Source organism: Myotis nattereri (assembly GCF_964212035.1).
Source record: "Myotis nattereri genome assembly, chromosome: 16".
Classification (NCBI taxonomy): Eukaryota; Metazoa; Chordata; class Mammalia; order Chiroptera; family Vespertilionidae; genus Myotis; species Myotis nattereri.
In genome coordinates, this window is record NC_138091.1 from 45,162,155 (window position 1) to 45,188,608 (window position 26,454).

Here is a 26,454-nt window from a genome sequence, read left to right on the forward strand (position 1 = left end):
CACGGCCAGGCCTTTCTTTGTGCAACTTCCTTTATGTCTGCTTTTGCTCACACACCTCCCCCTCCCCTCCCAGCCATGCTCAAATGTCTCATGTCACCTCGTCCTCCTGCCGCCCCAGCCGAGTTTGCCCCCTCTGACTTTTCAGAGCCCTCCCTGTCCACAAACTCATCTTCGCCTCAGTACCAGGCAGTGCTGTCATTGTGCGCTGCCCTGTCGTCACCCTTCCTCCCTCCAGGCCAGGAGCAGCTGACGGAGGCAGGAGGCCGGAGGCCGGGCGCTCAGCTGCGGGGCTGGCACAGAGGCTGTGCGTGGATATGGAAAGACTAAAGAGAGAGGAGGAGAGGGACACGGGCCTTCTAGGTGAGAGTGTGGAGCTGTGTGCCTTCCGGAACTGAGAGAGCAAGTGTGAGAGCAGGAGCAAGCCAGCCAGCCCACGGGTGGGAGCAGGCAGCGGGGAAGGCGCAGGCCAGGGCTCTTGCAGCGCTGGGCGGCACCCCACCTGTGCTGTCCACGCTGCAGCCGTAGCCACGCGTGGCTTCGGAGCACCAGACATGTGGGTAGTGCAGCTGAGCAACTCAATTTTAAATTGTCATTAGTTTTAGTCATTAATTTTAGCAGCTACCTATGGCCATTAGGCAAGGAGTGAATACGCCTCTCACCACATGTATGCAAATCCACCCACAGGTGCATGAGTGTGTGTGCGTGTGCACATGTCCCAGCGAGGGCACCGGAGGGGACACGGGACATCAGGGCTGTGGGGGTGGCGGTGCCCAGCTGTGCAGCTCCGTGTCTGCATCACGTGGTGTGAGGCCAGAATGTGGTTTCAGTGCGTGTGCAGGAGAGGAGGGGGACAAAGGGGCCATTGTACCACATCCCCAACTCCAGCCCTCCTTCCCGCTGACATCACGGCTGCCCTAAATACAGCCGCGCGGACCGGCTCCCCCAGACCCTGCTGCCCCCCGCGTGGTGGCACCGGCCCTGTCCCCAGGGCTGCTCCGAGGGACTCGCCTTTTGCTTCTCTGTGAGGAGATGGGCCATGATCCTGCGGATGACCTCTCAGTCAGATCCAGATGGAAAATTCTAGAAAAGAAGGTGGCTTTGTTTGGATGTTTTATTTTTTTCCTGCTCTCAGAATCCTGGGTCCCCTTGGTGAGGTGAGCCCATCTGCCGGCAGGATTTTCTGTGACCAAAATGTGGGTTTCCCCTCCCTTTTCCCAAGCTCCTTAACCCTCAGCCTCCCAGGCGCCTCCCAGGCGCCTCCCAGGCCTTCCTGGACGGAGCTGGGTGAGGTTTAGAGTAGGGGAGCTGGGAGGGGTTCCTAGCTGGAGTGTGGGAGCCTCAGATGGGGGGCGTGTGGAGAGCGTGGGACGGGAGATCGTGGGGCTGCTCTCAAAGCTGAGACACACACACACACACACACCCCCCCCCCCCCGCCCAAGGAGGAGGCTGCGAGGCGGCCGTGAGTGTGGGAGGCGGTGGGAGTGAGAGGGGTCCAACCAGCCACACTGTGTGGGTGAGAATGTCTCCCTCTCTGGGTGCCCACCCACCGAGGAGCAAGTGTGTCTGTGTTCACAGGGGCCTTGCACGTGTGCGGGTGTGTTGGGAATGGGTGAGGGGTCTGTAAATGTGGGGACAGCTCCCCCCGCACACACGGTGGCAGGAGGCCCTGTATGAGCCGAGAAGGCTTGGGTCTAGCCTTGGGGACGTGTGTGCGTGGGCACGACAGGGCCTGGGAGGGCCCGCCTGTGTGATGAGGATGAACGGGGCGGGGCGGGCGGAGCAGGGAGGAGTGTGGGGGAAATTAGGAGGGGCTGGGCGGGGGGAAGACCGTCGTCCTGAAGTCCTGGGGCCAGTGGGTCGCTAGGGCCCGTGAGCGGCTGTGTCTCTGTGTCCCCTTCCTGGTGTGTGCCCGGAGGGAACGAAGGTAGGCTAGGCAATGCCCACGGAGCAGGAGGCAAGGCCCTGGGAGAAGGCGCCTCTGTCTCGGAGGGCAATCGGACCTTCACGCACACGGAGATCTCCGCGGCTGCGGGGACGCCCCTGGCCAGGCCGAGGGAGGTGAGTGCGGTGCATGCGGGTTGGAGAAGGTGGGGTTTTCTCAGCATAAGACAGAGGGCGGAAGAGAAAGATGGGATGGAGCGGCGAGCAAAGCACATTCCTTAGAATAAGGCGGCCACGTAATCAAGTTTTCGGTGACTTCACTGCCGTGGGGAGCCCTGCCCGCTCCCTGAGGCTTTGGAAAACTGATGCAGGCACAGAGGCCTGGTGTGAGTGGGCCTGGAGCAGGCGAGGGAAGGGGCTGAGTTCTGGGTTTGGGTCAATCTGGAGTGGAGATAAGGACGAGCCATGAAACCCACGCTGCCCGATCAAAATATAACGTGAGCCACGTAAGTAGTTTTAATGTCCCAGCGGCCATAATAAAACTATAAAAAGAAACAGGTGAGCCGAGGCCGGTTTGGCTCAGTGGATGGAGCGTCGGCCTGCGGACTGGAGGGTCCCGGGTTCAATTCCGGTCGGGGGCATGTGCCTGGGTTGCGGGCACATCCCCGGTGGGGGATGTGCGGGAGGCAGCTGGTCGATGTTTCTCTCTCATCGATGTTTCTGACTCTCTCTCTCCCTTCCTCTCTGTAAAAAATCCGTAAAATATATTTAAAAAAAGAAAGAAAGAAAGAAAAAAAAGAAACAGGTGACGTTCATTGTAAGCATAGACTTTACTGAACCAATATACCCCCCAGTGCTGCCATTTCCATTGCACGTGACGCCCATCTCAACTTGGACAGGACACATTTCAAATGCCCGGCGGCCTCGGGGGGCCAGCAGCTGCCCCACCAGACGGCGCAGCGCGGGCAGCCGACCAGGCCCCAGAGCCGCAGGGTTTCAGCCTCCGCCCCCCACTCACGGGGAGAGCGTGAACTCTTCACAGGGTGCAGAACAGAAACTGAGCCCACTTCACCTGGAGCTTAGGGGGCAGGGAGACCCCACGGACCTCTGGTTTTGGGGTGATTGCGTGAGCACTTGTATGTAATAAGGTCTCCATGCTTGGGAGCCGCCAGGTGCCGGGCACTCGTCGGCCCTCCCAAATCCTCACAAGGGCCCGAGGCAGCCACAATCAATGTCTGTGAGTAAACTAGGTGTTAGAGCTCCATCTGACCCTGAACCCCAACACGCAGGCCAAGGGGGCTCTGGTGAAATGAAGTGTGTGCGGGTGAGGGCTGGGCCCACCATGGGCGGTGCCCCTGTCCCGTGTCTGGCGGAGAGGCAGTGAGGAAACGTCTAGAGTCAGGCCACGTGTGGGGCTCTGTTAGGGTGAAGGTGGAGGCCACTCCCTGGGCCACGTGGGCAGTGCCAGCTGAGGGATGGCAGGAGCCGAGGGTGGAGCAAGGCGTGAGGTGGAGTCTCCTGGTGGAGATGGTGGGGACACTGGCTGTGTGTCCTCGGCTGTGGGGGGGGTGGGGAGGAGCAGGACTGACCGCCCAGTGGAATCCTACCCCCCAGTGAGTACAGGGGTGCCGAGTGTGCCGTGCCCTCCCGTGCCGCCAGGGAAGGCTGGGCATGCGCGTGAGTGTGACCAGGCACAGCTCGATGTCCTGTGCAGTCACGCCATCCTCCCAGCTACTTGTCTGGGCCACTTCCTCCCAGGCCGGCAGCCAGGCTCCCGTGTGCTCCTTGGAGCTGCGCAGGGAAGAAGGCGCTGCCAAGGTCCAAGGCAGAGCAGGAAGCAGAGGGCAGTGAGGGGCTGGCCTTGAGCTCCTCCGTCCCGTCCCGGCGGCGGGCACAGGAGGAGCCCGAGGCCCGAGGTGGGAGCACAGAGGGACCCCCTCCTCCAGGGGGAGGATTCAAGGACGAGCCGCCCCAGGCCAGCGGCTCCGATCTGAGCAGATTCCGTGCAGCTCCTGGTTTGGCCAAATGAGGGGCCCCGGGAAAAGGAGGAAATTGTGAATGAGAAATCAGAGGCACCTGCTCGCCAGAGAACCCACGTGCTGGGGGGTGAACCCCCAAAGACAGACGTCTATTGAGCACACACAGTGCCAACACTGAGCCCCTGCCGGCCCCCGCCGGTGCCTATGGGATTAACTAACTGGGGGTATAGGGTGCCCAGCAGGGAGGGGAGCAGAACACGATGATAGAAACGTTGGCGATGGCCTGGCGCACCCTCTTTGCCCAGCTCTGAGCAACCCAGACCTGCATTCATTCCTTCAGAGCATCTTTCCAGAGTGCCTATTGTGTGCAGGCTCTGTGCCCCCTAGGGGCACACAGCATCCTGCCCTCCTGGATCGAGGACCCCAGCAAGACACCACACAGAACAGTTCTTCCGGCCCCGAGGCTGGGCAGGAGGGGGCTCTCAGAGGAGGGGTGGGCCTCTCTGAGGATCTGACATTGCAATGAGGAGGTAGCTGTGTGCACTGGGTGGACTGGGTTCCTGGCAGAGGGAACCTCAGAGGCCGGGGCCTAAAATGAGTGTGTTAGGAGGCAGTGTGGCTGGGGCCGGTGAGTGAAGAGGGTGGGGTGCTGAGGTTTGAGAGGTGCACAGGTCAGAGGTGCGAGCACAGGGCAAGACCCCCTGATTTTTCCTGTTAAAGGATGGGCTTGGCTGCTGTTGGAGACGAGACAGGTGGGGCAGGGAGGGGGCAGGGAGGACGAGGGGAGGCTGTTTCAGGGTCAGGGAGAGAGACCCTGGTGCAGGACTGGCAAGTGGAGGCCGTGAGAAGGGGATGGATTCGGGGCATATTTTGAAGGTAGGGATTCTGGGGAGAGAGAGAAAGGAGTAGGACACTTTGGGGGCCCTTCCAGGGACAATGTGGGGGCCCTTGCCCATCTGTTTCTGAACACTGGAGCAGGTTCAGAGACTTGGCCCTCCTCAGGAATCCTCGACCAGGAGCCCCACCATCAGACAGGGGCAGCCCCACTTGGTCCTAAGCCATCGGCCCCAAGGCAACGAGGGGCACAGGGAGGCTGCTGAGAAGAAGGCACGGGCAGCAGTAGATGGGCAGAGCTGCAGGTATTTATTCTGGGTGTCCTGACCCCAGACATCCCTCACCTGCCCTCCCCTCCTCCCTCTGCTTGTTCCAAGCCTGGAGGCCATCGGACCGGGAGCCAGAATCAGGAGGAAGGATATGGCCCTGGGTGGCGGCTGCTCTGTGAGTCGGGGCCGAAGGGAGGACGAGGCCGAGGCTGGAGCTGGAACAGCAGAGCGGGGAGAGAGTGGGGGTTGTGAGGTCCAGGCCCTGGTTCTCCTGCCTTCCCCACCCTGACACTCTGACCACACACTGACCACGAGTGCTTGGAATTGGGGGGCCTGGACCCCGCACTGCTGAGCCACCCCTCACTGCTGCCTCAGTGGGTGGGCAGGTCTGTGTGTCCCTCCCTTGACCTCCTCCACCCCCCTCTACCCCCCTCCACCTGCCCCAACCTTGACACAAAGGCCATCTTGTTCCCAGAGAAATGAGGCTGGCACTGCCCTGCTGGACCCACCTGGGCGGGCCCTCAGCGCTGGTCCAGGATGAGGGGCACCTGGGCGCTGTCCACCTGGGGAGGCAGCTGCTGGCCTGGGCGCATGTTGAACATGGGCTCGTGCTGGCCGGTGCGCACCTTGAACATGGGCTGGGTGGAGAGGGGCCTGGGCACCTCTCGCCTCGCTGCCATCTGCCGCAGCTCTGCTGTGTTCTCACGGATGGTGAAGTGGTGGAACATCTGGAGGCTGGGGCACAGGACCGGCAGAGTCATCAGCCTGGGAGTCAGCCCCCCGACTTTGGGTCCAGCCTGACACTGCCTCTGAGCCCCCCTACAGCCTTCCCTACTGTTATGCGGGGGAGCCTCACACACGCGATGGGCGGAGGGAGGACAAACAAGACGTTCTATGGCGCCAGCTCCGTGGCCTGTGACCGAGGCAGGGGCTCTGGGTGTAGACAGCCTGGATTCAAAGCTGTATGTCCTCCACAAGTTGCTTCACCACTCTGTGTCTCAGTTCCCTCAACTGTAAAATGGGGCTAATAATAGAGCTACCGCCTAGGATTGCTGCGGGATTAAATGAGTGTTTAGAAAAGTGTCTGGCAGGTGGTAGGAGCTCTCAAGATGATAAGATATGAGTGGACACCACAGTGGATATATATTTCCAGAGGCCAGCATTTCCTGGGCTTTCTTTCCTGTTTTTATATTCTAACTAGAGGCCCCCTGGACGGATTCGTGCACTGGTGGGGTCCCTTGGCCTGGCCTGTGCCCTCTCGCAATCCAGGGGATGTCGGATTGACAGTTTCGGCCTGATCCCCAAGCGACCCACCAGTGCACGAATCCATGCAATGGGCCTCTAGTATGCATATAAAGTCTTTAGTTACTCTCTTCCCGCCCTTCCCTGTCCTCCCCCCTCTTCCCTCAAAGATTCATCAGTCTGTTCCATGTTCCCATGCCTGTGCGTTGAGCGTCTGCCCCCTGGTGGTCAGTGCACATCATAGGAAATGGTCGATGGAACAGTTGCTTAGGCTTTTATATATATAGATGGCCCTCTACCACTTGGCTCCCTCCACCACTCAGCTCCCTCCCCTAATACTCTCTCCCACCACTGAACATCCAATTCTCCTCCCCTTCCCAGCCCCACCCCAGGCTGGCAGACCTATACCCTCCCCTTTTTCCTACCCCCTGGCTTTCGTCCAAGCTGTTTCCCCAAGTCCTGCCAGGCCTCGCTGAGTCACCTTCTGGTTGCTCAGACCTGACCCCCTCACCCGCCCCCCGCCCCCCAGTCCCCTCCCCCCCCAGTCAGCCCCCAGGACTGTTGAGCTCCAGACTCTGAATCTGTCTCCCTATCTTTGCTTCAAGCCACGGCTCCTTGAGGCCTGCGCCAGGCCCCACCCTCCACAGGCCCGAGTGGACTGATGGCCACACCCTGGGGAAGTCCTTCCTGAGCCCTAGCTCCAGTTCCCCTCAGAAGTCTCAGCCTCATTCTCATTTGACGTTCCCATGGGCTTGCTTTCTGCCGTCGAGGGGCAAGCTTTAGTTCATTCTGAGAAGTGGGGCAGCACTTCTTTGCTTTGGGTTTGGGTTCCACTGCTTACTGGCTGCGTGGCCGTGTGCAAGTGACTTAACCTCTCTGTGCCGCCGTTTCCTCACGGCAAGGCGAACTGCTGTATGAATTAAATGAGTTAATACGGGAAAAACTGGGAATGCGTCCGGGCCGGCGTGGAGCCAGTGGCAGCTGCTGTTATGGGGAGCCTTCCGCTGCTGCTGTCCCTGGTGTTACTGTATCCGGTAAGCCCACTTGGCCTCCATGCAGGGAGGCCTGGTGAGCTTGGCCTTCAGCGAGGGATGGTTCCAATTCCCTCTACACAAACCCACCCACACTTGGGGGGCCCAGCCTGGAGACATTTTCCCAGGCTACCTGGTTGCCAGGTCAGACAGACAGCCCGGACTTTTCATTACCAACAATAAGAACTGGTTTCCTTAAAGGGGCGGGGTCCCACGTAAGGGGAAAGCAACCCTACCTGCCATTGGGTTACGGATCAACTGGGGGAGGACACGTGATCCCCATTCGTGTCCGAGCCTCGATTAGTGGACACAGACTCAGACTCCAGCTAGAGCCTGCAGATTAGACTCCAGGAAGGACGCCCAGCTTCCTGCTGAATGGGCCGCCCTCCTGGGGGCGGGGGGAGGGAGGAGTAGGACACAGTGCTGTCTGGCCGCAGGGAGGAGGTGGAGTCACCCTCGAAGGCGAGGGGAGGGTCACAATGAGCTCTTGAGTCTGGAATTTGGCAAGCGGAATTGTCCAAAACACAATTTTCCGTTCCCAGGCAAGGGGAGGCTGAGGGGGAAAGGGAGCAAGGAGGGTATGGATGCTGAGGGCGGGGGGCAGCGGCAGGCAGTGACCCCGTGGGGGAAAGGGCCTTCGGTCATGGGCCCCCTCCCCACTCCCAGCCCCACACCTGGGTCTCATTACTCTGGCAACACACACAGGTGGGAAAATGCTCTGGGGATGTTTTTCCAGAGCAGGAGCCAGAGCCAGAGCCAGAGCCGAGGTGCCTGTCCCCACAGCCCTTTCACATCAGCACGGGGGCAGGTGAAGGGACAAAGGGGGAGGCTTCACACACACACTCACACACACACACACACTCACACACACACACACTCACACACACACACACTCACTCACCCACTCACATACACTCACACACACTCACACACACCCACTCACACACACACACACTCACTCACCCACTCACACACACTCACACACACACACACACCCACTCACACACACACCCACTCACACACACACCCACTCACACACACCCACTCACACACATTCACACACACCCACTCACACTCATACACACACCCACTCACACACACTCACACACACACACTCACACACACATTCACACACACACACACACACACTCACACACACACACACACTCTCCACCACATGGATCACAGGAGAGGGTCGCCGAGACTGCAGGCCTTTCCAACCAGTGAATCTGACATAGTGAAAAGCGAGCAGCAGAATCACAATTTGAGGATAATCTGAAAAATGGTAGTGACCGAACAAGAGGGAAAAAAGGATTTTGTAGAAATAAATCAACAGAAAGTCCAAACCCACAAGGGCTAATATCGCACACGGTACAATCAGTTATTGATTCAAAACTGGTGGAGGCAGGTTGTCCTGACACCATCAGAGCTACAACCCTGGCCCGGCGAACGCAGGACGCGGTGGAAATAGCTGCTCAGAAGAGAATGTCTACAGTCACGATGGCAGAGGCCAAAGGAAACCGAGGAATAAAATCTCCCTTGTAAAATGGACATAGAAAATCACTGATCTCCATGGGGAAACTTCTATCAAATAAAAAGGAAAATAGGGAGAGAAAAAAAAGCCTGTTCATTGCTTTGTATAGGGAGTTGATCAATGGGCTGAGATGGTGGGGTCAAAATGGTGGGTTTAAAACTGGGGGCTCAGCCCTGGCCAGGTGCTCAGTTGGTTAGAGTATCATCCCAACATGCCAAGGTTGGGGGTTCGAACCCCAGTCAGGGCACATGCAAGAATCAACCATGAATGCACAAATAAGTTGAACAACAAATCAATGTTTCTCTCCCTTCCTCTCTCTCTCTCTTTCTCTCTCTCAAGATCAATAAAAAGATTTTTTTTAACTGGGGGCTCAGGATACCCTGAAATTTGCTGGCACTCACACATATACATGTATACACGCGTGGGTCCACAGCCCTTCTCCCCAGAGTACCTGGCAAGTCAGATGCCCCCACTGTCTGGCATCTCCTGTCTGCCCCTCCCAGGAGGGGACAATGGGGCCACTGTGACCCTCACAGGATTCTGGTGGCCTCACAATGTCCCTCTGAGGTCACTACAGAAATAACCTGACCAGCCCCTGCGCCAGAGGCACAAGTCTGCTGAGCCCAGCCGTGGTGACCATCCTTGGTCCTCCTCCTGGCCACCCAGGGAAGGCTTGGGCCAGAGCCCTCGGAGGACGCCTCTGACGGGAACAGAGCTGGGACACACCTCAGCCACCAAGGAGCCACCCAGTGGAATTTCTAGCCGCCATCCTGGAGGTCCTCGTGCCCAGTGCCCTTCACCCACCCCAGGAAGAGATGCAGAAAGACACTTCGACGCCACCCTCCACCACGCCGTTGGCCTCAAACAGCGGCCTGAGTGCGGGCCCGCAGGCCAGTGTGTCCGGAGTCCCTAGCAAGAGCGAGACGGGGCACCACGCCTGCCCCCAAGCCCACAAGAAGCCCAGCATCTCCAAGGTGATCCTGGAGGTCATGGCGGACAAGGGGCGCAGCCGCGTGTCCCTGGCCACCCTGAAGAAGGCGCTCATCACCACGGGCTACAACATGGCCCGCAACGACTGGCGATTCAAGAAAGTGCTCAAGGGGCTGGTCGACAAGGGCCTGCTCCGGCAGGTGACCAGCAAGGGGGCCTCGGGCTCCTTCCGCATGGGCAAGAAGCACACCTCCAGCTTCAAGCCCGACGCCAAGAGGCCGGGGCAGCAGAGGCAGCGCCGACAGCCGGGGAAGCCACGGGCCGGGCGCAGGTTTCTACTGAGTTCCAAGCAGGGACCCAAGCAGCTAATCAAGGGGGCTCGCAGGGTGGCCAAATGCCCCCGCACCTGAGGAGGCAGGCCCAGCAAGCCAACAGAGGGGCCAGGCCCGCAACGGCTCAGAGAGTGGGAATAAAAGGAGCCTTATTTAACACCTGCCTCCTGGAATCTTTGGGGTTCAAGGGAGTGGGCTGGGCCCTGGAGGAGGGGTTAAGGCCAAGGTTGGGGGAAACCTGGGCAAAATGGGGTGAGGTGGATTTGGGAAGGGCTGGGGGAATGGAAAGCATCCACGAACATTAGTCCAACCATAGCAGAGCAACCGAGGCCAGAACGCGTCACAGTAATTGTGTGGCAGAATCCGGCCTGAAGCCCAAGTGTCTGACTCAGAGCGAAGTGAGTGTGGGTGTGGGTGTGAGTGTGGGTGTGAGTGTGGGTGTGAGTGTGGGTGTGAGTGTGGGTGTGGGGGTATGGGTGTGAGTGTGGTATGAATGTGGGTGTGAGTGTGGTATGAATGTGGGTGTGAGTGTGGTATGAATGTGGGTGTGAGTGTGAGTGCGTGTGAGTGTGAGTGTGAGTGTAGGGGTATGCGTGTGAGTGTGAGTGTGGGTGTGAGTGTGCTGAAGGTGTCTCAGCTGCTTCTCCAGGTCCCCTCCCCGTCCAATCCCACATTAGACAGTTTCATGAGCCAAAACAATCAAAGGCGAGCCCAGGCCAGGTCAGGCCCAGCGTCCAGCCAGCCAGGGCTGGACTTCAGAGGCCAGGGTGGCCCCCTCCTCTCAGAATGATCTGGTTTGTCTATACTGCTCATGGAGGTGGAAGGGTCCAGCTTGACAGGGTAGGGGACTCCCACCCAGCCCCCCGCTTTCCCTTACTCACTCAGAGGTGGCCAGGTCTCTCTTCAGCCTGTGGAAAAGCAGGGGGAGGGGTTAACTGTTGTCCACAACCCCCTCCCGGTGCCAGGCAGGACCTAGAAAGGGGCCCCCTCTCCCTTCCTGTCTGAGTACCTCACTCCCTGAGGGTCTGGGTCCCCACAGAGTACAGGTGCCACAGGAGTCCCACAACCTGCCCCCTGCCCCCCACACTCACCGTCCCTCCCTCCGGCAGCACATGACGTAGGCCAGCAGCAGGGTGAGCAGCAGGGCCACCAGCAGGGGCACCAGGAGGGTGACCAGTGCGTCGGTCAGGAAGTCTCGGGCCACGGCCTCGGTGGGTGGGCAGAAGAAGGGGTCACGTTCCAGGATCCCATCGCCTGGGGTGGGCACCTCGTCTGCAGGCTCTGGCACTGACTTATCCACCTGTTCAGAGAGCCCAGCACTGACCCAGGAGCAGATGGGTGGACTCAGAGACTGCCCGGGGGAGCAGGGCAGTGATCCCGGGGCGCCACTATCTACTGCCCCATCCGACCACAGGAAGGGGCAGCTCTGGTGACCCAGCAGGACAGGCACTGAACTAGGAGCCAGGAGAGGGATCTCAGAGAGGCAGGGCCGCACAATGGTTAGAGTACACTCCAGGGTCCGACTGCCTGGGTTTGCATCCTGACCCAGACAAGTGCTTGGCTGAGATGACTTCCCTGTAGGGGCATCAGCTCCCCAACCTGTAAAGTCGGGTTGCTAGCAGCGGTGCCTGTCTCCTGGGGCGGCGGTAAGAATACAACTGGTTGAATGTAGTGTCCAGCACATAGCAAGGGCTCAGGAATGTTGCTGATCACCGTCCCTGGCTTTGCTGTTGGTCAATTCACAGGGACGGAGCAGGCCAGGGACCTGAGATACCTCAACACCCAGAGAGCAGTGGTGAGTGACAACTACCTGCCCCTCACCGCAGGCAGATTTACTCGGGGACACCTTAGAACAGCGGTTCTCAACCTGTGGGGTCGCGACCCCTATGGGGGTTGAACAACCCTTTCACAGGGGTCACCTAAGACCATCGGAAAACACATATATCATTACATATCGTTTTTGTGATTCATCACTATGCTTTAATTATGTTCAATTTGTAACAATGAAAATACATCCTGCATATCAGATATTTACATGACGATTCATCACAGTAGCAAAATGACAGTGATGAAGTAGCAACGAAAATAATTTTATGGTTGGGGGGTCACCATAACTTGAGGAACTGTATTAAAGGGTCGCGGCATCAGGAAGGTTGAGAACCACTGCCTTACAAGGAAGCAGACGGCGGTCACCCAGAGGCCCCTGGTGGGGAGCTGCATTGTGGGAGTTATTTGGGGACTTCAGGAGCCAGAGATTTCTGGGTTATGGACTCTGCCGCCCTCTTTTGGTAGAAAGTGGAAGTGTGTGTGTGTGTGTGTGTGTGTGTGTGTGTGTGTGTGTGTGTAAGAGGAAAGAGGGGGGCAGATAATCAGAGAAAAAAATGGAACAGAGAGACTGGGATGGGTAGGGGCATGGAGCAGACTGTCATGGGGGCCATGCCTCTTCCTCTTCCCCCCCTCCCCCCCATCCCCCAAGCCAGGGTCCCTCCTCACCAGGGACACGTTGCACCAGTCAACGCGGAAGTGAGGTGCCAAGGTGTCATAGCAGGACAGAAGCGGAGGCTGGCCCTGGGCACAGCGAGCATGGCTGTCGGGAGACGCCACCATCTTCAGGCAGGTGGAGAAGGGTGAGGTGGAGCCCACCTTGATGTACACCCTGGACGCAGACAGAAGCCACTGTCAGCCATTGGGAGGGTGTCACCCAGCACTGGGGATGCGGGGGTCACAAGGCCACCCTGAAAGCGGGTTATGGTGAGAGTACACAGAGCAGTCCAGGCTTCTGGGGGCCTTATCCCTCCACGAATGTCCTTTAAAAGGGTGGGCCTTTTACATCCTCATGGGCACAGGAAGCTGGAGTTCCAGATAACCAGGGTTTGGGTGCAGGAGGGGCAGGAGGGAGCAGAGGGTGTGGCCAGAGGGAAGGGGCCAGTGGAGTGGAGCTGGGAGGTGTGGATGGGCCTGGTGAGGCGTGTCCAAAGGTTCCTCGTAAACATCTTCGCCACGCGCCTGCTCTCTGCATAACTCATTGACAGTGAGGCCCTTGGACTGTTGGGCCGTCTGGTTTACTCCAGCGGACTTAATGTAGTTTGTCAGTTTGGTTTCCTTTCTCCATTGACAAAGTTCTCCCAGGACTCCCATTTTTATACAAATCTGAACCCTCACGTAGCCGTGTCGGTCTGAAAATCGTGGAGGACAGCAGCTACCAGTAGAGCCAGATTGCCAAGGTGTGTGTAAAGCCAGGCGCCGCGCTCCGCTAGACAATGATCACATCTCAGTTTGCAAATCCTTTGGTGAATATACTCCTCCTTCCCAGCCGTCAAAACCAACAGTTTACCAAGCTACACAAATAGAAGGGGCAGCCTCTAACTCACAAGTCCTCAAGAGCATTAATGATTGAGTCTCCAGTTGGAAACTGATACCTCTCCTAATTAAGGAAGAAACTTTAGTGAACAAAAAAATGTGATGCTGAGCAAGACTAGTCATCAAGCAAAAAAAATTCATAATCCTATGAACAAAGACTCCAAAAACAATGTTATTTTCATTTTTTGCAATGAAGTCTTTTATTTGTTATAAATGTTCATGTTTCTTTATTTCCTTTTTAATATCCCTCTTTTATTTTTCATTCTCTTATCTTTATGGTGAAATTGCCTCACGGATAGTTAGTTATGCAGGAAAACGTTTGCAGCAAAAATGCTTGTGGCCAGATGCGTCTGGCAAAGATGTTTATGGGGAAACTACGTAGAACCGTGCTGAGGGGGTGGGTGCAAAGGTGGGTAATGCCCCGCCTGGAAATTAGGGAGACCCATGTTCTATGCCTACCACCCAGATGGGAAGCAAAGTGCCTCCTCCTTCAGGAAGCCCTCCGGGGTCACATGCCTACCCTTCCTTGCGGCCCTCGATGGGAAGGGGGACACGGCCCCCACGGTCCAAGGCGGAGGTGACGTTGAGCAGCTGGAGCTCTGCTGGCTCCCAGAGGCCCCCCAAGGCTGTGAGGAAGCGGCTGGCAGGGGTTGAGGGCAGCACTTCCTCCACGTCATGGCTGCGCACCAGGAACTCAGCCTGGTATGGCAGCCGGGGGCCTGGAAGGGCCAGGTTGGCACCTCAGGCTGCACCCAGCCCTGCACAGATCCTTCCCAAGCCTCCCCACCCAAGCTCCTCCCTCGATCTCCTCAGACTCCTTCCTTTCTCCTTTGCACCCCATACATCACAGGCCCCAAACGCCCTTCCCCAACCCCACAGACTGGCGGCCAGCAGAGCAGCCAAGGATACAACCCCCGAGGCTTCCCAGGACGCCCTGCTCCCCACTTCTCTCCAAGTCTTTCCTTCCACACACCCTCTCCCAGGAGAGATCCCCCAAGACTGGTATTGGGGGGGTGGGGGGTGGGCAGGGTAGGTGGTACCTTCTGGGTCCCCGATCAAGAGCACTAGCCTCTGCTGGGTGGTGTCGAAGCTGTCCCGGTTGTAGGCTACGACCTGCAGGGGGTGGGGAAGCAGCCAGAGAGGTGGGGTGAGGGGAGAGAAGCCGTGCAGCTGGGGCCTGGCGGGGAAAGGACCGCGCTGTTACCCCGTCAGAGGTATATAAACGATGCATGTGGACGTGACACCCGCCCACGGGGCCCTGCCGGTACCTCGATGACCTGGCGTCCGCGGTCTTCTGGGGTGGGGCTCCCGTAGAGGAAGCCGGGGTGGCGGGGGCTGCGCTGGGTATAGCGGAGCCACCGAGGCAGGTCTGGGTGTCCCTGGAGGTGGGCGTGGTAGGTGACGGGGACAGCGGGTGGGACAGCTGGCGGGAGGGAAGGAAGGGATTGGGCCCGTGACAGGAGCCTTCACCAGCCCTGGGCCAGGCACCCCCACCCGCCCCCGGTGCGGGAGGCTCCTCTCACCCACGTGCTCAGGGAGGCGCAGGGCGGGTTCCCGGGCCAAGGTGTGCACGAAGAAGCGGCCCACGGCCGGCTGCAGGGTGGTCTGCTGGGCCTCGGGGCGCCCCAGCCCTGCCAGGAGACCTGCGGGGACCCACAGCCCCAAACTGGCCTGAGCCGGGGACACGGGATCTGCTCCCCTCCCCACCACGCCCCGAAGGGACAGGAGAGGCGTGTGAGAGGAGAGGGCTCCTCCACTGGCTCCCAGGAGAGGACGGGGCCCTGGTGGTGCGGAGACCAGGGCTGAGGCCGGTTTGAACTCAGGGAGCTCCCCGCTCCTCCCTGGAGGCCCTGGCGGGGGTCACAGTGGCAGAGGCTGTGTGGCTGGGAGGGGTGGGGCGTGAGTGTGGTAACAGCACTTAGAAGAGAACCCCATGCTGAATGTCCGGGGGCCTGGAGGGGTGGGAGCCTGTGCAGGAGGAGGGTGGGCATTCTGGGGCCCTCACCCACCTCCCCTAACATGCAGGGGATCAGGGCCCCCGCTAGCGGCTAATGGGAGCTGAGCAAAGGGGATCCAGCAGGCCCCACACCCTCCAGGGCCAAATTTAGCCCGAGCCTAGGGAGAAGCCGGCCCGTCAGCCATTAAAGGGCCCACGACTCTCGGGACCTGCACTCTCAGGGCCACCAGAGCCTGAGCCCTGGCCCAGCTCCTAGCCCCAGACCCCTGGATTCCCCCACCAGCAACAACATCGACACCCCACGTCCGCCTGACCCCGCCTCGCCCCGCGAGCCCTCCCCGAGGAACTGCCTCTGCATCCTCCCCTCATCCCGGCCTCTCCCTGAAGAAGGCCCCGACTTGCCAGCAAGGAGCGGAATCCAGACCAGCGCTGCTGCCATGGCTGCCCCGCCTGGCCGGCCTGTGAGTGACAGAGACAGGAGCGGGAGGCGGGTGGGGGAGGGACAGGGAGGTGTCCCAGAGCAGCTGGCGCCCTCCCCGTCCCCACGCGGAGCAGTGACTGACTCTAGGATGGACACTCTGGTCACATGACAAGGTTCCCTCAATCGCCCCCTCCCGGGGGCCAGAGCATGTTTTCTACCCCCAACCCGACAACCACAGTGCCCCCCAAAACCGTAATGCTCCCACTGCCCTGGGCTCCAGCTGCTGCTGGCCTTCGGCCTTTCCTGTACCCGACCATCCTGCCTAGAATCCCCCTCCTGCCTCTCACCACCCCCCCCCAAAACACACACACACACACACAGGACCCCGCTTCTGCCCAGCCTCACTCTGCTGCCTTCTAATCGGATACCCTCTTCCTCAGTCTGCACACCTTTGCCCAAGCTGTGCCCTCTGCCCACAGTTCCCTTCCTGCCCTCGGCCATCAGGCAAACTTCCACTCACCCCTCACGACTCAGCATGGACATCCCCTCCCCCCTGAACCTCTCTTCCTCCCCGAGGCCCAGCGGAGGGCCCTTCACCTTTGGGGTGAACTAGGATCTCACCTTCGGCCTGGTCCAGACCTGGCAACTAGTAGGTGCAAGAGACCAGGGGATAGCTTCCTCCACAGCACACGAGGGCGCCTGCTCCCCAGCTCTCATCCCCAGACCAAGCACCTCCAACGAGTACCCCAGGTCTGAAAAGAGGGAGAGGCCTGGACCAGGCCCAGCCAGGAAGAGACCGGGGCGGGGGACACAGGCGGAGAGGCCCGTAGGCCTGGACATGGGGCCACCTGGACGCCTTACTGCAGACGTGGCCCTGAAAGAGCCCCTTGCCCTCTCTGGGCTGCTTCCACCACTGGGGAGAATAGCACTCGCCTCTCGGTGTCCTTGTGAGGGACCCACGAAATCACGAACTCAGCACACGTTCAAGGAGCAGCTGCCAGGGAGCGGGCCCTGGGGATGCGGAGGTGAGCAGACTCCGGACCGCGTGGGGCTTGCCTGCCGGCGGGTAGTGACAGCTCACCCCTGCCAGTCACATGCTGAAGGGTCCACATAGATTTACGCAGAGCAGCTCATTCCATCGCACAGCAGCTCCCTGCGGTGTTCGTATTGTCCCCACTTACAGGTGAGCAAACTGAGGCACAGGGAGTGTGTAGCCTCCCCAAGGCCACACCACTGCCCACTGAGTACCTGGAAAGCACGCAGCCCAGTTCTGAATCAGTCCAGGGCACCCCTTCCTTCTGCACCTGCCCAAGGACCTAGTGCAGGGGTGTACCCTTCCTTCTGGGGGCTTCCCACTTGGAGGCGGGGCTCATGGGTGCCAGGGCTTCAAAATTCTTGGTGTCTGTGTAAACACGGCATTGAGAAAAAGAGCATTGCCACTTCACCCTGGCAAATGCCCCGGGCAAGGATATCTGGGACCTGCACTGCCGAGAGCCTGAGGGGGTAGGTGTTGGCCTGGTGAGCAGGTGACTTAGTCCTTGTCCCTTCCTCTCTCTCCCACCTGACTGTCCCACCCGTCCCTGGAGAGCCAGCAAATTCCGGAGTCAGCGTCCACTCAGGCTGGCAGGCAGGATGGTGTTTGTCCCAGAGACACATTGGCACCTCTCTGACTCCTCGGAGATGGAGGGCAAGAGGGAGGAAGATTCTGCTGGCAAAGCGAGAGGCGGAGGGCTCTGGGGGAGCAGGCAGAGGTGCCAGCGCTGGCCAGCTGCCCAGGCCTCAGCCCCTCAGCAGCACATGTGACTCCCTTCCTCTCCCTGCTGCCTCCCCTGCTATTTTTGGAGCCACCCACTCACACCCTCAGCTGCCTTAAGGTGGCAGTGCCCGAACCCAGTGCCACCAGGCCCAGAGGAGCCGGCCTCCCTTACTGATCCGCTTCCCCTCCCCCAAACCAGGGGCACCAGGGACTGTGCCCGGGACCAGCTCGAAGTCCCCTGAAAGTCCCCTCTGGCCCACCAGGGCAGCTCCCCCCGTCAGAGCTGTCTGGATTGCAACCTGCTGTTGTAACACTCAGCACCTTCTATTCCTTGGGGCCTGTAGGTTTACAGAGGATCACAGCCTCTGTAAACATATTCTAGAAATTTGTAAATAAAACAAATATACAGGCTAACAACATGAGCCCCCACATACCCATCACCCAGCTTCACCAATCATCAGCTCATGGCCAGTCTGGTTTCATCTATACCCCTCCCAATTTCCCCCTCCTATTTAATTGCCTCTGTTAGCATATCAGTATGTAACTTCGGAAGAGAATTTTTTTTTAACATAATCACATGATTAGACTTAAAGTTAAGAATTCCTAAAATCAGATCTGTAGAGTTCAAATTTACAATTTCTTATAAATGCCTTCTTCTTCTTTTGTTTTTGCAATGTATTGGTTTGAATCGGGTTTCAAATCAGGTGCACAGGCCTCTTTTAAATCTCTAGGTTCCTGTTCCAACTCTCTCTCTCTCTCTCTCTCTCTCTCTCTCTCTCTCTCTCTCTCTTCTTGAGGGGACCAGGTTATTTGCTATGTAAATTTCCACCATTTGCGTTTTGCAGATTGCATCTCTACAGTGTTCTGTCCCATGCTCCCCTGGCCTCTGAACTTCTTGTATATTGTATTTCCTGTGTGTTGTTATTTCTCATAAACTGTAATAGGTCAAGAGTGCCCATCAGCTGCAGGTTCCATTTTCTTTGGCAAGACTGCTTCATAGGTGGCAATGGTGCTTCTTCCACACAGCGGCACAGCAGCCATTGCTCTCAGACCTCATCTGCTCATTTGTTATTTGTTTATTATTATTATTATTTTACAAAATGGTGATATTCAAAATCACTCTTTCCTTTATTAGCTGGAATAATTCTAAACAGGAAAACTGCCCCTCCCTTACTGTTTGGTTGTTGAGTGATGTGCAGCTCTTACAGGAAAGACAGGCCAGATCCTTGACTCTCTTCCTATATTTGCCAATTTCCAAATAATGAGTTGGTTCTCTAGAGCTCTCTAATCTGTGACCCATTAGCTTTTTAAAATTAGTAGTATAATTATGAATGTATGGCTCTAAATGTATTCGATTGCTTCAATCGGTTGCGACTTGTGTCCCATCTTGAGCTCCTGATTTGGTCCGCACCGAACCAGTTGGAGCATCCATCTGGGGTACTGGAGGGCCAGGTCTCTGCCTCTTGGCCTCTCTCAGCCTTGTCCCCACAAGGCCAGCCCTGCCCTCAGCTAGCTGGGCCTCTGTCCCTGCTGCTTTGCCATCTGTACCTGTTTCCCAGCGTTCTGTCGGATCTTGGCCCTTCAGTGTCTCAGCTCAATCCCTGTGGTCCTTTGACCCTGTCTCCCCCCATCTCAGTGAATGTTTGCTGAATGAATGAAGTCTCCCCAACTCTGTCTCATCTCATTTCTGTCTCTGTGAACCTATCTCTTGATATCTGAGGGCCATATTTTCTTCGTCTGCATCTAAGACGGAGGATGAGTCTTCCTGGCCAGGCAACCAAGAGCAAAGGCGGTCAAGGAGGCAGAGGGTCCAGGTAGTGGGTTCTGGGACCCCAATCTCACCCAGCAGATCTCCTGGACCTGGGCTCCACGCCCTCCCACAGTTCCCAGACCAGGCAGGCTCCCTCCTGCCTCCCTGCCTCGCACATGCAGTTCCCTGCACCTCCAATGCCCTTCCTCATCCTTCAAATCCCAGCTCGGCTTTAACTCCACTGGAGGACCTTCCCTGAGTCACTTGGGGCTCCCCCTGCATCCTGCACCCAACCCAGTCACAGCTGTTTTCTGGATGATGCTCTCACAGGGCGGGGAGGTCTTGGGGATCTAGCTTTGCCGTTGTGCCCCAGCCCCTGGCACAGACAGGTGCTCAGTAATTCCAGAAGGAGGGGAAGGGAACAGAGAAACACTTCTCAGAGGACTGGAGAGGATCTGGACCGTGAGCACCTGGCCCGGAGCAAAGCCCCCTCACTCCCTTCCTGCCACCTCCACTTGAGCTTGGGCTCCAGCACCTTCTGCCTCACCTGGTTTGGAGCCGGCTCAGGGGTCATCTCCATACCTGCAGGCCTCTGTCTGTTGCCCATTTGGGTGCAAGGTACCCTCCTACTTCTGAGCGGAGCGCCTGACAGGTTGTCCCTGCAGCATGTAGAGGCTCGGATCCTAGAGGCTGTGTACAAGTCCTGGTCACCGCATCCCAGCTTGTGCCCTGAAGGGGTCTCTCTGGTAATACAGCGACATGGCCATAGTTACAAATGCACAGAGGGCCCTGGAGCCTCCTGGGTTCATGAAAATGGGGACCACACACATCAGCTGCAGAGACCGTCCTGATTCCCAGTCCAGCTCTGCTCCTTCCCGGCTGAGGGAAGCGCCGAGGCCTGGTTCTGACCTGTGAAATGGGAAGATGTGCTGGGCTGGCTCCCGGTGGACACTGCTGGGCAGCAGAGATGACTCTTACCTTTTGCAGTAACAGGAATGGGCCAGCAGATGGCGACAGCCTCTGCCGCCTCCCAAGGCAGGCCGCTGGGCAGAGCAGAACCCACACGTGGATCCCCTTCGGAAGGGGTAAGGGGGAGGCTGAAGGATGCCTTTGGGGCCAGGTGGGCATCCCGCTGCCCTGGGAGGGCTGCTCCACCTGCCACTCTGCAGATGGGTCCCCTCTGGTGGCCGCACTGCGCAGGCTGAGCCCTCCAGGAGCTGGACGTCAGCACAGACTCAGTGCTCACAAAGTTTCTGAGAGAGGTGGGGGACCAAGGGGGGGGGAGTGGGGGGGTGTCCACCTGGTGTCTGCACCCCTCTGTCTAAGGGGTCAACCCACTGGCCCCTCCCTGACAGGTTTGAGGACCCTGGGGCTGCAGGCAGGACCTGGGGGACCAGTGACAGGCTGAGGCCCTGGGCTCAGCAGGTCCCTGGAGCTGCAGGGGAGCCCTGAGGGTGCTGTGCTCGGAAAGGGGACTCCAGAGGGTGAGAGATGCTGCCACGGAAGTGGAGTGGCATCAGGGACTTGGCAGGCGGCACCGGGCCAGAGCGAAAGCAGGAAGTCAGCCGGTTTGCAGATGCCGGTTTCCAGACCCCGAATCAATTTCTTTTCGAGGTAAAACAAAATCAGCCAAGGGAGGCAGGGGTGGAAGCCAAAGACAGGAAAAATAATGATACATTGTATTCTAAGCCACAGACCCCTCTCCCCAAAGCAGTGGGACTCCACGGAGGTTCCCAGCTGGGAGGGGCGCTGGGACAAAGAGAGCAGCCACCCAGAGGCCCTGGGGCAATGATGGGACCCCTGTCCTCTGGGGCTGGAGGAGGTGTGGGGGTGGAAGGGGCAAGCCCATCAGAGCAAATGGCCACAAAGTGAAGGGCCGTCTACCCAGAGGTCACAGGTGAAGGAGGCACAGTCTGTGGGCAGCCCAGGGTTCTGTGTTTAGCTCTGCCCTTTAACTGCTCTGTGCCCTGGAGGAAGTCGCTCACCCTCTCTGTGCTTCAGGAGCCTCACCTGAATACAATGGGCCACAGCTGCACCTCCCAGGAGCCTGGGGTGATTGTGTGTGTGTGTGTGTGTGTGTGTGCCCTGAGGGCATTCCGCTTCCTCATCAACCCCCCTGCCTCCCCACCCTCCCCTCCCCCAGCCTTCCAGGGGCTGCACAGGCCCACCTGGACCTCTTGCGTGGACTCCGACAGAACTTTGCTGTCCTGTCTCCTTCTCAGTCCCAGCTGCCCCAGACCCAGCAGGAAAGAGAGGGCGCGCACACACCATTTTCTGGAAGGACTTTGGCAAAGGGACTATTGACAGGTGGGAGAGCAGGGCCAGACAGCCAACCAGGGAGGTGGCACCCCAGAAACAGACCAGCTGAGGTCTCAAGGGGTGGGGCCACGAGGTCAGGGGTAAGCGGGCATTGTACAAGGGGACAGGGCCACTCACTCAGCCAGCTGTGGGCATCTGATCAAGGGGGCAGGGCCACGGCCACGAGTTCCCCTGGAATTGGGCTTCTGATCAAGGGGGTGGGTCCATGTGATTGACCAGAAGTGTGCATGTGAACAGGGGCAGAGCCACGTGATCATGCGGGAGTAGTCACGTGAGGACAGAAGGCCCACATCAAGACTGAAGGGGTGTGGCCAGGAGCCCCCACAAGCTGAAGAGGCAGGAAGGACCCTCCCCTGGAGCCCTTCGAGGGACCACAGCCCCCCGACACCCTGATTGCAGATTCTGGGCCCAGAACGGGGAGAGCACATGTTCCTGTCTGTTTAGGCCAGTCTGTAGTCATGGGAGCAGCAGCCTCAGGAAATGCACCCCTCCTTGCCCCACCTTTTGGGGCTTTGAGTTCTGAGATCAGCTGAGCCCTGTGCCCCGGCACAGGAGACCCCCTAGACCTCTCACTGCGGAGGCTCACAGGGGATTCATCCCTGTGTCTGTGCCTCGGTCCGGTCTCTCACTGCCCCAGGGGCTCCTTGGCAGGGACAGTGCAGTGGGCACACCAGGGCAGGCGCTTGGTGGGAAGGGCAGGCTACGTGGCTCAGGGACTCCTCCCCTTGCCGAGCCAGCCCCCAGCTGCCGGATGATGCAGGGAACTCCCCAGCCCCGCCCTTACTTCCTGGGCCTTCCCCCTAATGAATCCAGCCTGGGGCTCCCTTCCTGGAGCACGTGGGTTGTAGTGCCCATATTCCAGATGCCAACACTGACGCTCAGGGAGGGGGAGCAGAGGTTCCTAGCCCCAGCCCACCTCCCCCTCAACTCAGCCCAGCTCACAGGGGGCTACCCCAGCTGCTGCCTGGTTGCCATGGTGTTAAAGGAGGAGATTTCTGAGAAACAATCCAAAACACACACCAGCTTCCTCACTCTCTCTCTCCAGCTTCAAAGCCTCCTTTTGTGCAGGTAAGTGGGGACCTCTTCCTGGCCAGGCAGCCGGGAGCAAAGGTCAAGGAGGCAGAGGGTCCAGGTAGTGGGTTCTGGGACCCCAACCTCACCCAGCATCTTTCCCGGACTTGGGCTCCACGCCCTCCCACAGTTCCCAGACCAGGCGGGCTCCTTCCTGCCCCCCTGCCTTGCACATGCAGTTCCCTCCACCTCCAATGCCCTTCCTCATCCTTCAAATCCTAGCTCGGCTTTAACTCCACTGGAGGACCTTCCCTGAGCCACTTGGGGCTCCCCCTGCATCCTGCACCCAACCCAGTCACAGCTGTTTTCTGGATGATGCCCTCACAGGGCGGGGAGGTCTTGGGGATCTAGCTTTGCCGTTGTGCCCCAGCCCCTGGCACAGACAGGTGCTCAGTAATTCCAGAAGGAGGGGAAGGGAGCAGAGAAACACCTCTCAGAGGACTGGAGAGGATCTGGACCGTGAGCACCTGGCCCAGGGCTGGGCCCGGAGCAAAGCCCCCTCACTCCCTTCCTGCCGCCTCCACTTGAGCTTGGGCTCCAGCACCTTCTGCCTCACCTGGTTTGGAGCCGGCTCAGGGGTCATCTCCATACCTGCAGGCCTCTGTCTGTTGCCCATTTGGGTGCAAGGTAGTCACACCAGGATGCAGCCGTGCACTTGACTTCATAGAAGGTAGTGTGTTTGGGAGAAAGGCCTCCATTCTGGAAATCCCAGACTGTGCAAACTTGCAAGGGCCCGAGGGCTGACCTTGAGCAGGGTTTTCAAAGGGTTTTCACAGGAATACTTTCTGCAAACAAAGCCTTACCTGAGGGCCAGTATATAAAACAGATGGAAACTAAGCTGCTTGGGGCGAAGTGGTTAAGTGGTGGGTGTTGAAGGCGCCTGGGAGGGGGGACCTGGGTCCTCTTTCCCCTGTAACTCTGGGTCCCGGGGAGATGGGGGTTGGGGTTAGTCCTGGCGGTGGGATGGGGTGGCCAGGGGAGAGGGAGAGCCCTGGGGAGAGTCCAGTGGCTGAAAGTTACTGGTACAGAAGGGCTTTAGTATTTTCAGAACTGCGTGTTCATGCCAGTGTGGCTGGGCCAAGGAACTCTTTCACAGCAAGAAGTCAGTCTATACAAACAAAAATGAAAATATGTCCTTGGAAAATAATCACAATGACTTCAACCTTTAATGTCCTCACAGTTTCTTTTTCTTTTCTTTTTTTTTTTTAATCTTGAAGGGGTATTTTAGGGGAGGTATCTTTTGTCTAGAGGAAATATTTGTATGAATTCAGCAATTCCATCAACCTCTTTTTCTTTTGCGGAATTCGAGTAAAATTAAATTTAAAATTGTGTCCTAAAAATAAAAATAAAACGGGGGGTGACATGTTGTCATTAGGGACAAAGGAAAGGGATTCTCATCCTTGTGATCTGCTTGTCGCATCTGCTTCGGAGACTCCACCCACATCTTTCTCTCCCAGCCTCCGCGCCGCCCCCCGCGCAACAACAAAGGGTGCGATCTGTCAGATCACCAGGAGAGGGCGCGCCTGCCGCTCCAGCCCGGCCCTGCGCCTGCGCAATGCTGGGACGGAGAGGGTGCGGGGTGGGGCTGGGAGTAAGGAAGCCGCCCCGCCCCAGGTCGGGGATGCGCGTCAGGGATGCGCGCTGAGCGAGGCGAGTGGAGGGAGCCGCGGAGGAGGGGACCCGCGCCTCCAGCTGTGTCTTGTCCTCCCCTTCCGGGTCCAGACCATGTTCTTCGCAACGGGAAGGAGACCCCGCATGGAGACCGAGTACTGGACACAATGCCCGCTTCCCCACCGTCTCCAGCTTCTGGACCAGCCCTCCCCCATCCGGCCATATGAGGAGGCACCCACCTGAGGACCTACGTGTACCCAGAATCCTCGCTTCTTACTGGGGGACTCAGTCCTCAAAGCGGTTCCTTGGCGCCGAGGCCACCCAAAAAGCCATCCGTCCTGAGTCTGAGAATGTCACAGGCCATCCCTGGACAAACCGCTGAGTTTACAGAGAAGGGGGGTGCGGGAGCGAATGTCCGAGGTCCCACAGCACAGTATTCTGTGCAGCTAGACCGACAGACCTTTCCACTGAGAGCTCCCTCTCTGTAAAGAGGCGGCAGGTAAACAGGGTCAATGAGATCATGGAAGCACAAGTGCTTTGTAAGCTGTAAGGCAGTGGTTCTCAACCTTCCTAAGGCCGCGACCCTTTAATACAGTTCCTCATGTTGTGGTGACCCCTAACCATAAAATTATTTTCGTTGCTACTTCATAACTGTAATTTTGCTACAGTGATGAATCGTCATGTAAATATCTGATATGCAGGATGTATTTTCATTGTTACAAGTTGAATATAATTAAAGCATAGTGATTAATCACAAAAACAATATGTAATTATATATGTGTTTTCTGGTGGGCTTAGGCGACCCCTGTGAAAGGGTCGTTCGACCCCCAAAGGGGTCGCGACCCACAGGTTGAGAACCGCTGCTCTAAGGGGTCTTTTATGTATTTGCTAGAGGACCGGTGCCCGAATTCATGCACAGGTGGGGTCTGGCCCACCCGCACCAATCCGGCAGGCTTGCCAGGGGTGGGGGTGGGAGGTCGGCCTGCCGGCCCCACCCTCTGGTCAAACTCCTGGTCCAGGGGATAATTTGCATATTAGCCTTTTATTATATAGGATAGCTGATGGTGCAAGGCAAGAGCTGCCCAGGGCCTGCCCACTGGCTCAGCTTGAGAGCTGGGAGAAGTCAGATTTAGAAGCCACCACTCAGTAATACAAGGGTTGGGAAAATAAAATCTCTGACATTTTTTTTGCAGATGGTATGATAATTTATATAGAAAATCCACGAGATAATACAGGAATGTTATTGAGGTATTAAGAGAAATCAGCAAGGTTGCTGGACAAAGAGTAATATCCCAATGCAAATAACATACAAATTCAACAGCAGTTCAATAATGAGCAATAATTTATTTGAAATTGTAATATCTTTTTAAAAAGAAATCATCCACAATAAAATTAAAATTGTACACAACCCAGGGAAAAAAACTTAGAAAAGACATTCAAAGATATTTGTGAAGAAAAACAATAGGCCACAAAAACTATAGGCTCTAAAAGGAATAAATTGAGAGATAGACGTCATGAAGACAATTTCCCCATATAAATCTATCGAGTTAATGCAACTCTACTAAATATTCCAAGAGGATTTTTCAGAGAGCAATGTAAACTGATTCTAAAATCCATATGGAAGAACAAAGGACCAGGAAGAGACTAGACAATTGTGAAAAAGAATAAGTCCCTAACAGATACCAAGACTCATTTGAAAGCGATCGTAATTAAAACAATGTGGTATTGGTGCAGGGCTAGACAAAGAGATCGATAGAATAGAGTGCCCAGAAACAGTTCCAAGTGTATGTGGGAATTTGATTTATGATGGCAGTGGCATTGCAATTCAGTGAAAGAGAATAAACTATTCAATTAAAAAGTGTTGTGACATTTGGCTTTTCATATGAAAAATCACACCATAAAGATTAATTCCAGATGGATTAAAGACCTAAAAGTGAAAAGTAAAACTTTAAAATAATTAGAAGAAAATGTAGGAGATCTCACAGTAAGAAAATATTTCTTAGACAAGAAACACAAAAGGCTGATCAATTTAACTACATTACCCAAAAAATGCTTTCTGCTATGAAAATGACATTATAAGCAAAGTTAAAAGACAGCGACAGCCTAGGTGGCAATGTTAGCAGCACATAACACAGGTAAAGGTTAGTCCCCAGGATAGAAAGACTTCCTACCCGTCA

At 57.2% G+C, this 26,454-nt stretch overlaps 2 protein-coding genes across 3 annotated transcripts; one reads left to right on the forward strand and one right to left on the reverse strand.

Annotated features, from left to right (window-relative positions):
• Positions 1–4,981: 4,981 nt before the first annotated feature.
• Positions 4,982–15,943, reverse strand: SGCA (sarcoglycan alpha). Of its 2 annotated transcripts, XM_081109145.1 has the most exons (10): positions 15,752–15,943; positions 14,916–15,035; positions 14,661–14,815; positions 14,433–14,505; positions 13,913–14,111; positions 12,526–12,688; positions 11,124–11,332; positions 10,914–10,940; positions 5,473–5,698; positions 4,982–5,178 (listed from the first exon to the last, which is right to left on the reverse strand). In XM_081109145.1, exons 1-9 carry the CDS (start codon positions 15,786–15,788, stop codon positions 5,485–5,487), a joined length of 1,197 nt encoding a protein of 398 aa, XP_080965271.1. In that variant the 5' UTR covers positions 15,789–15,943; the 3' UTR covers positions 4,982–5,178; positions 5,473–5,484. The 2 variants fall into 2 exon arrangements, with proteins under 2 accessions (XP_080965271.1, XP_080965272.1); XM_081109146.1 differs by lacking the exon at positions 14,916–15,035 and having other exon boundaries at positions 15,752–15,929.
• Positions 9,045–10,181, forward strand: LOC308531993 (histone H1.9-like). Its single transcript, XM_081109147.1, has one exon. It carries the CDS (start codon positions 9,586–9,588, stop codon positions 10,108–10,110), a length of 525 nt encoding a protein of 174 aa, XP_080965273.1. The 5' UTR covers positions 9,045–9,585; the 3' UTR covers positions 10,111–10,181.
• Positions 15,944–26,454: the final 10,511 nt, after the last annotated feature.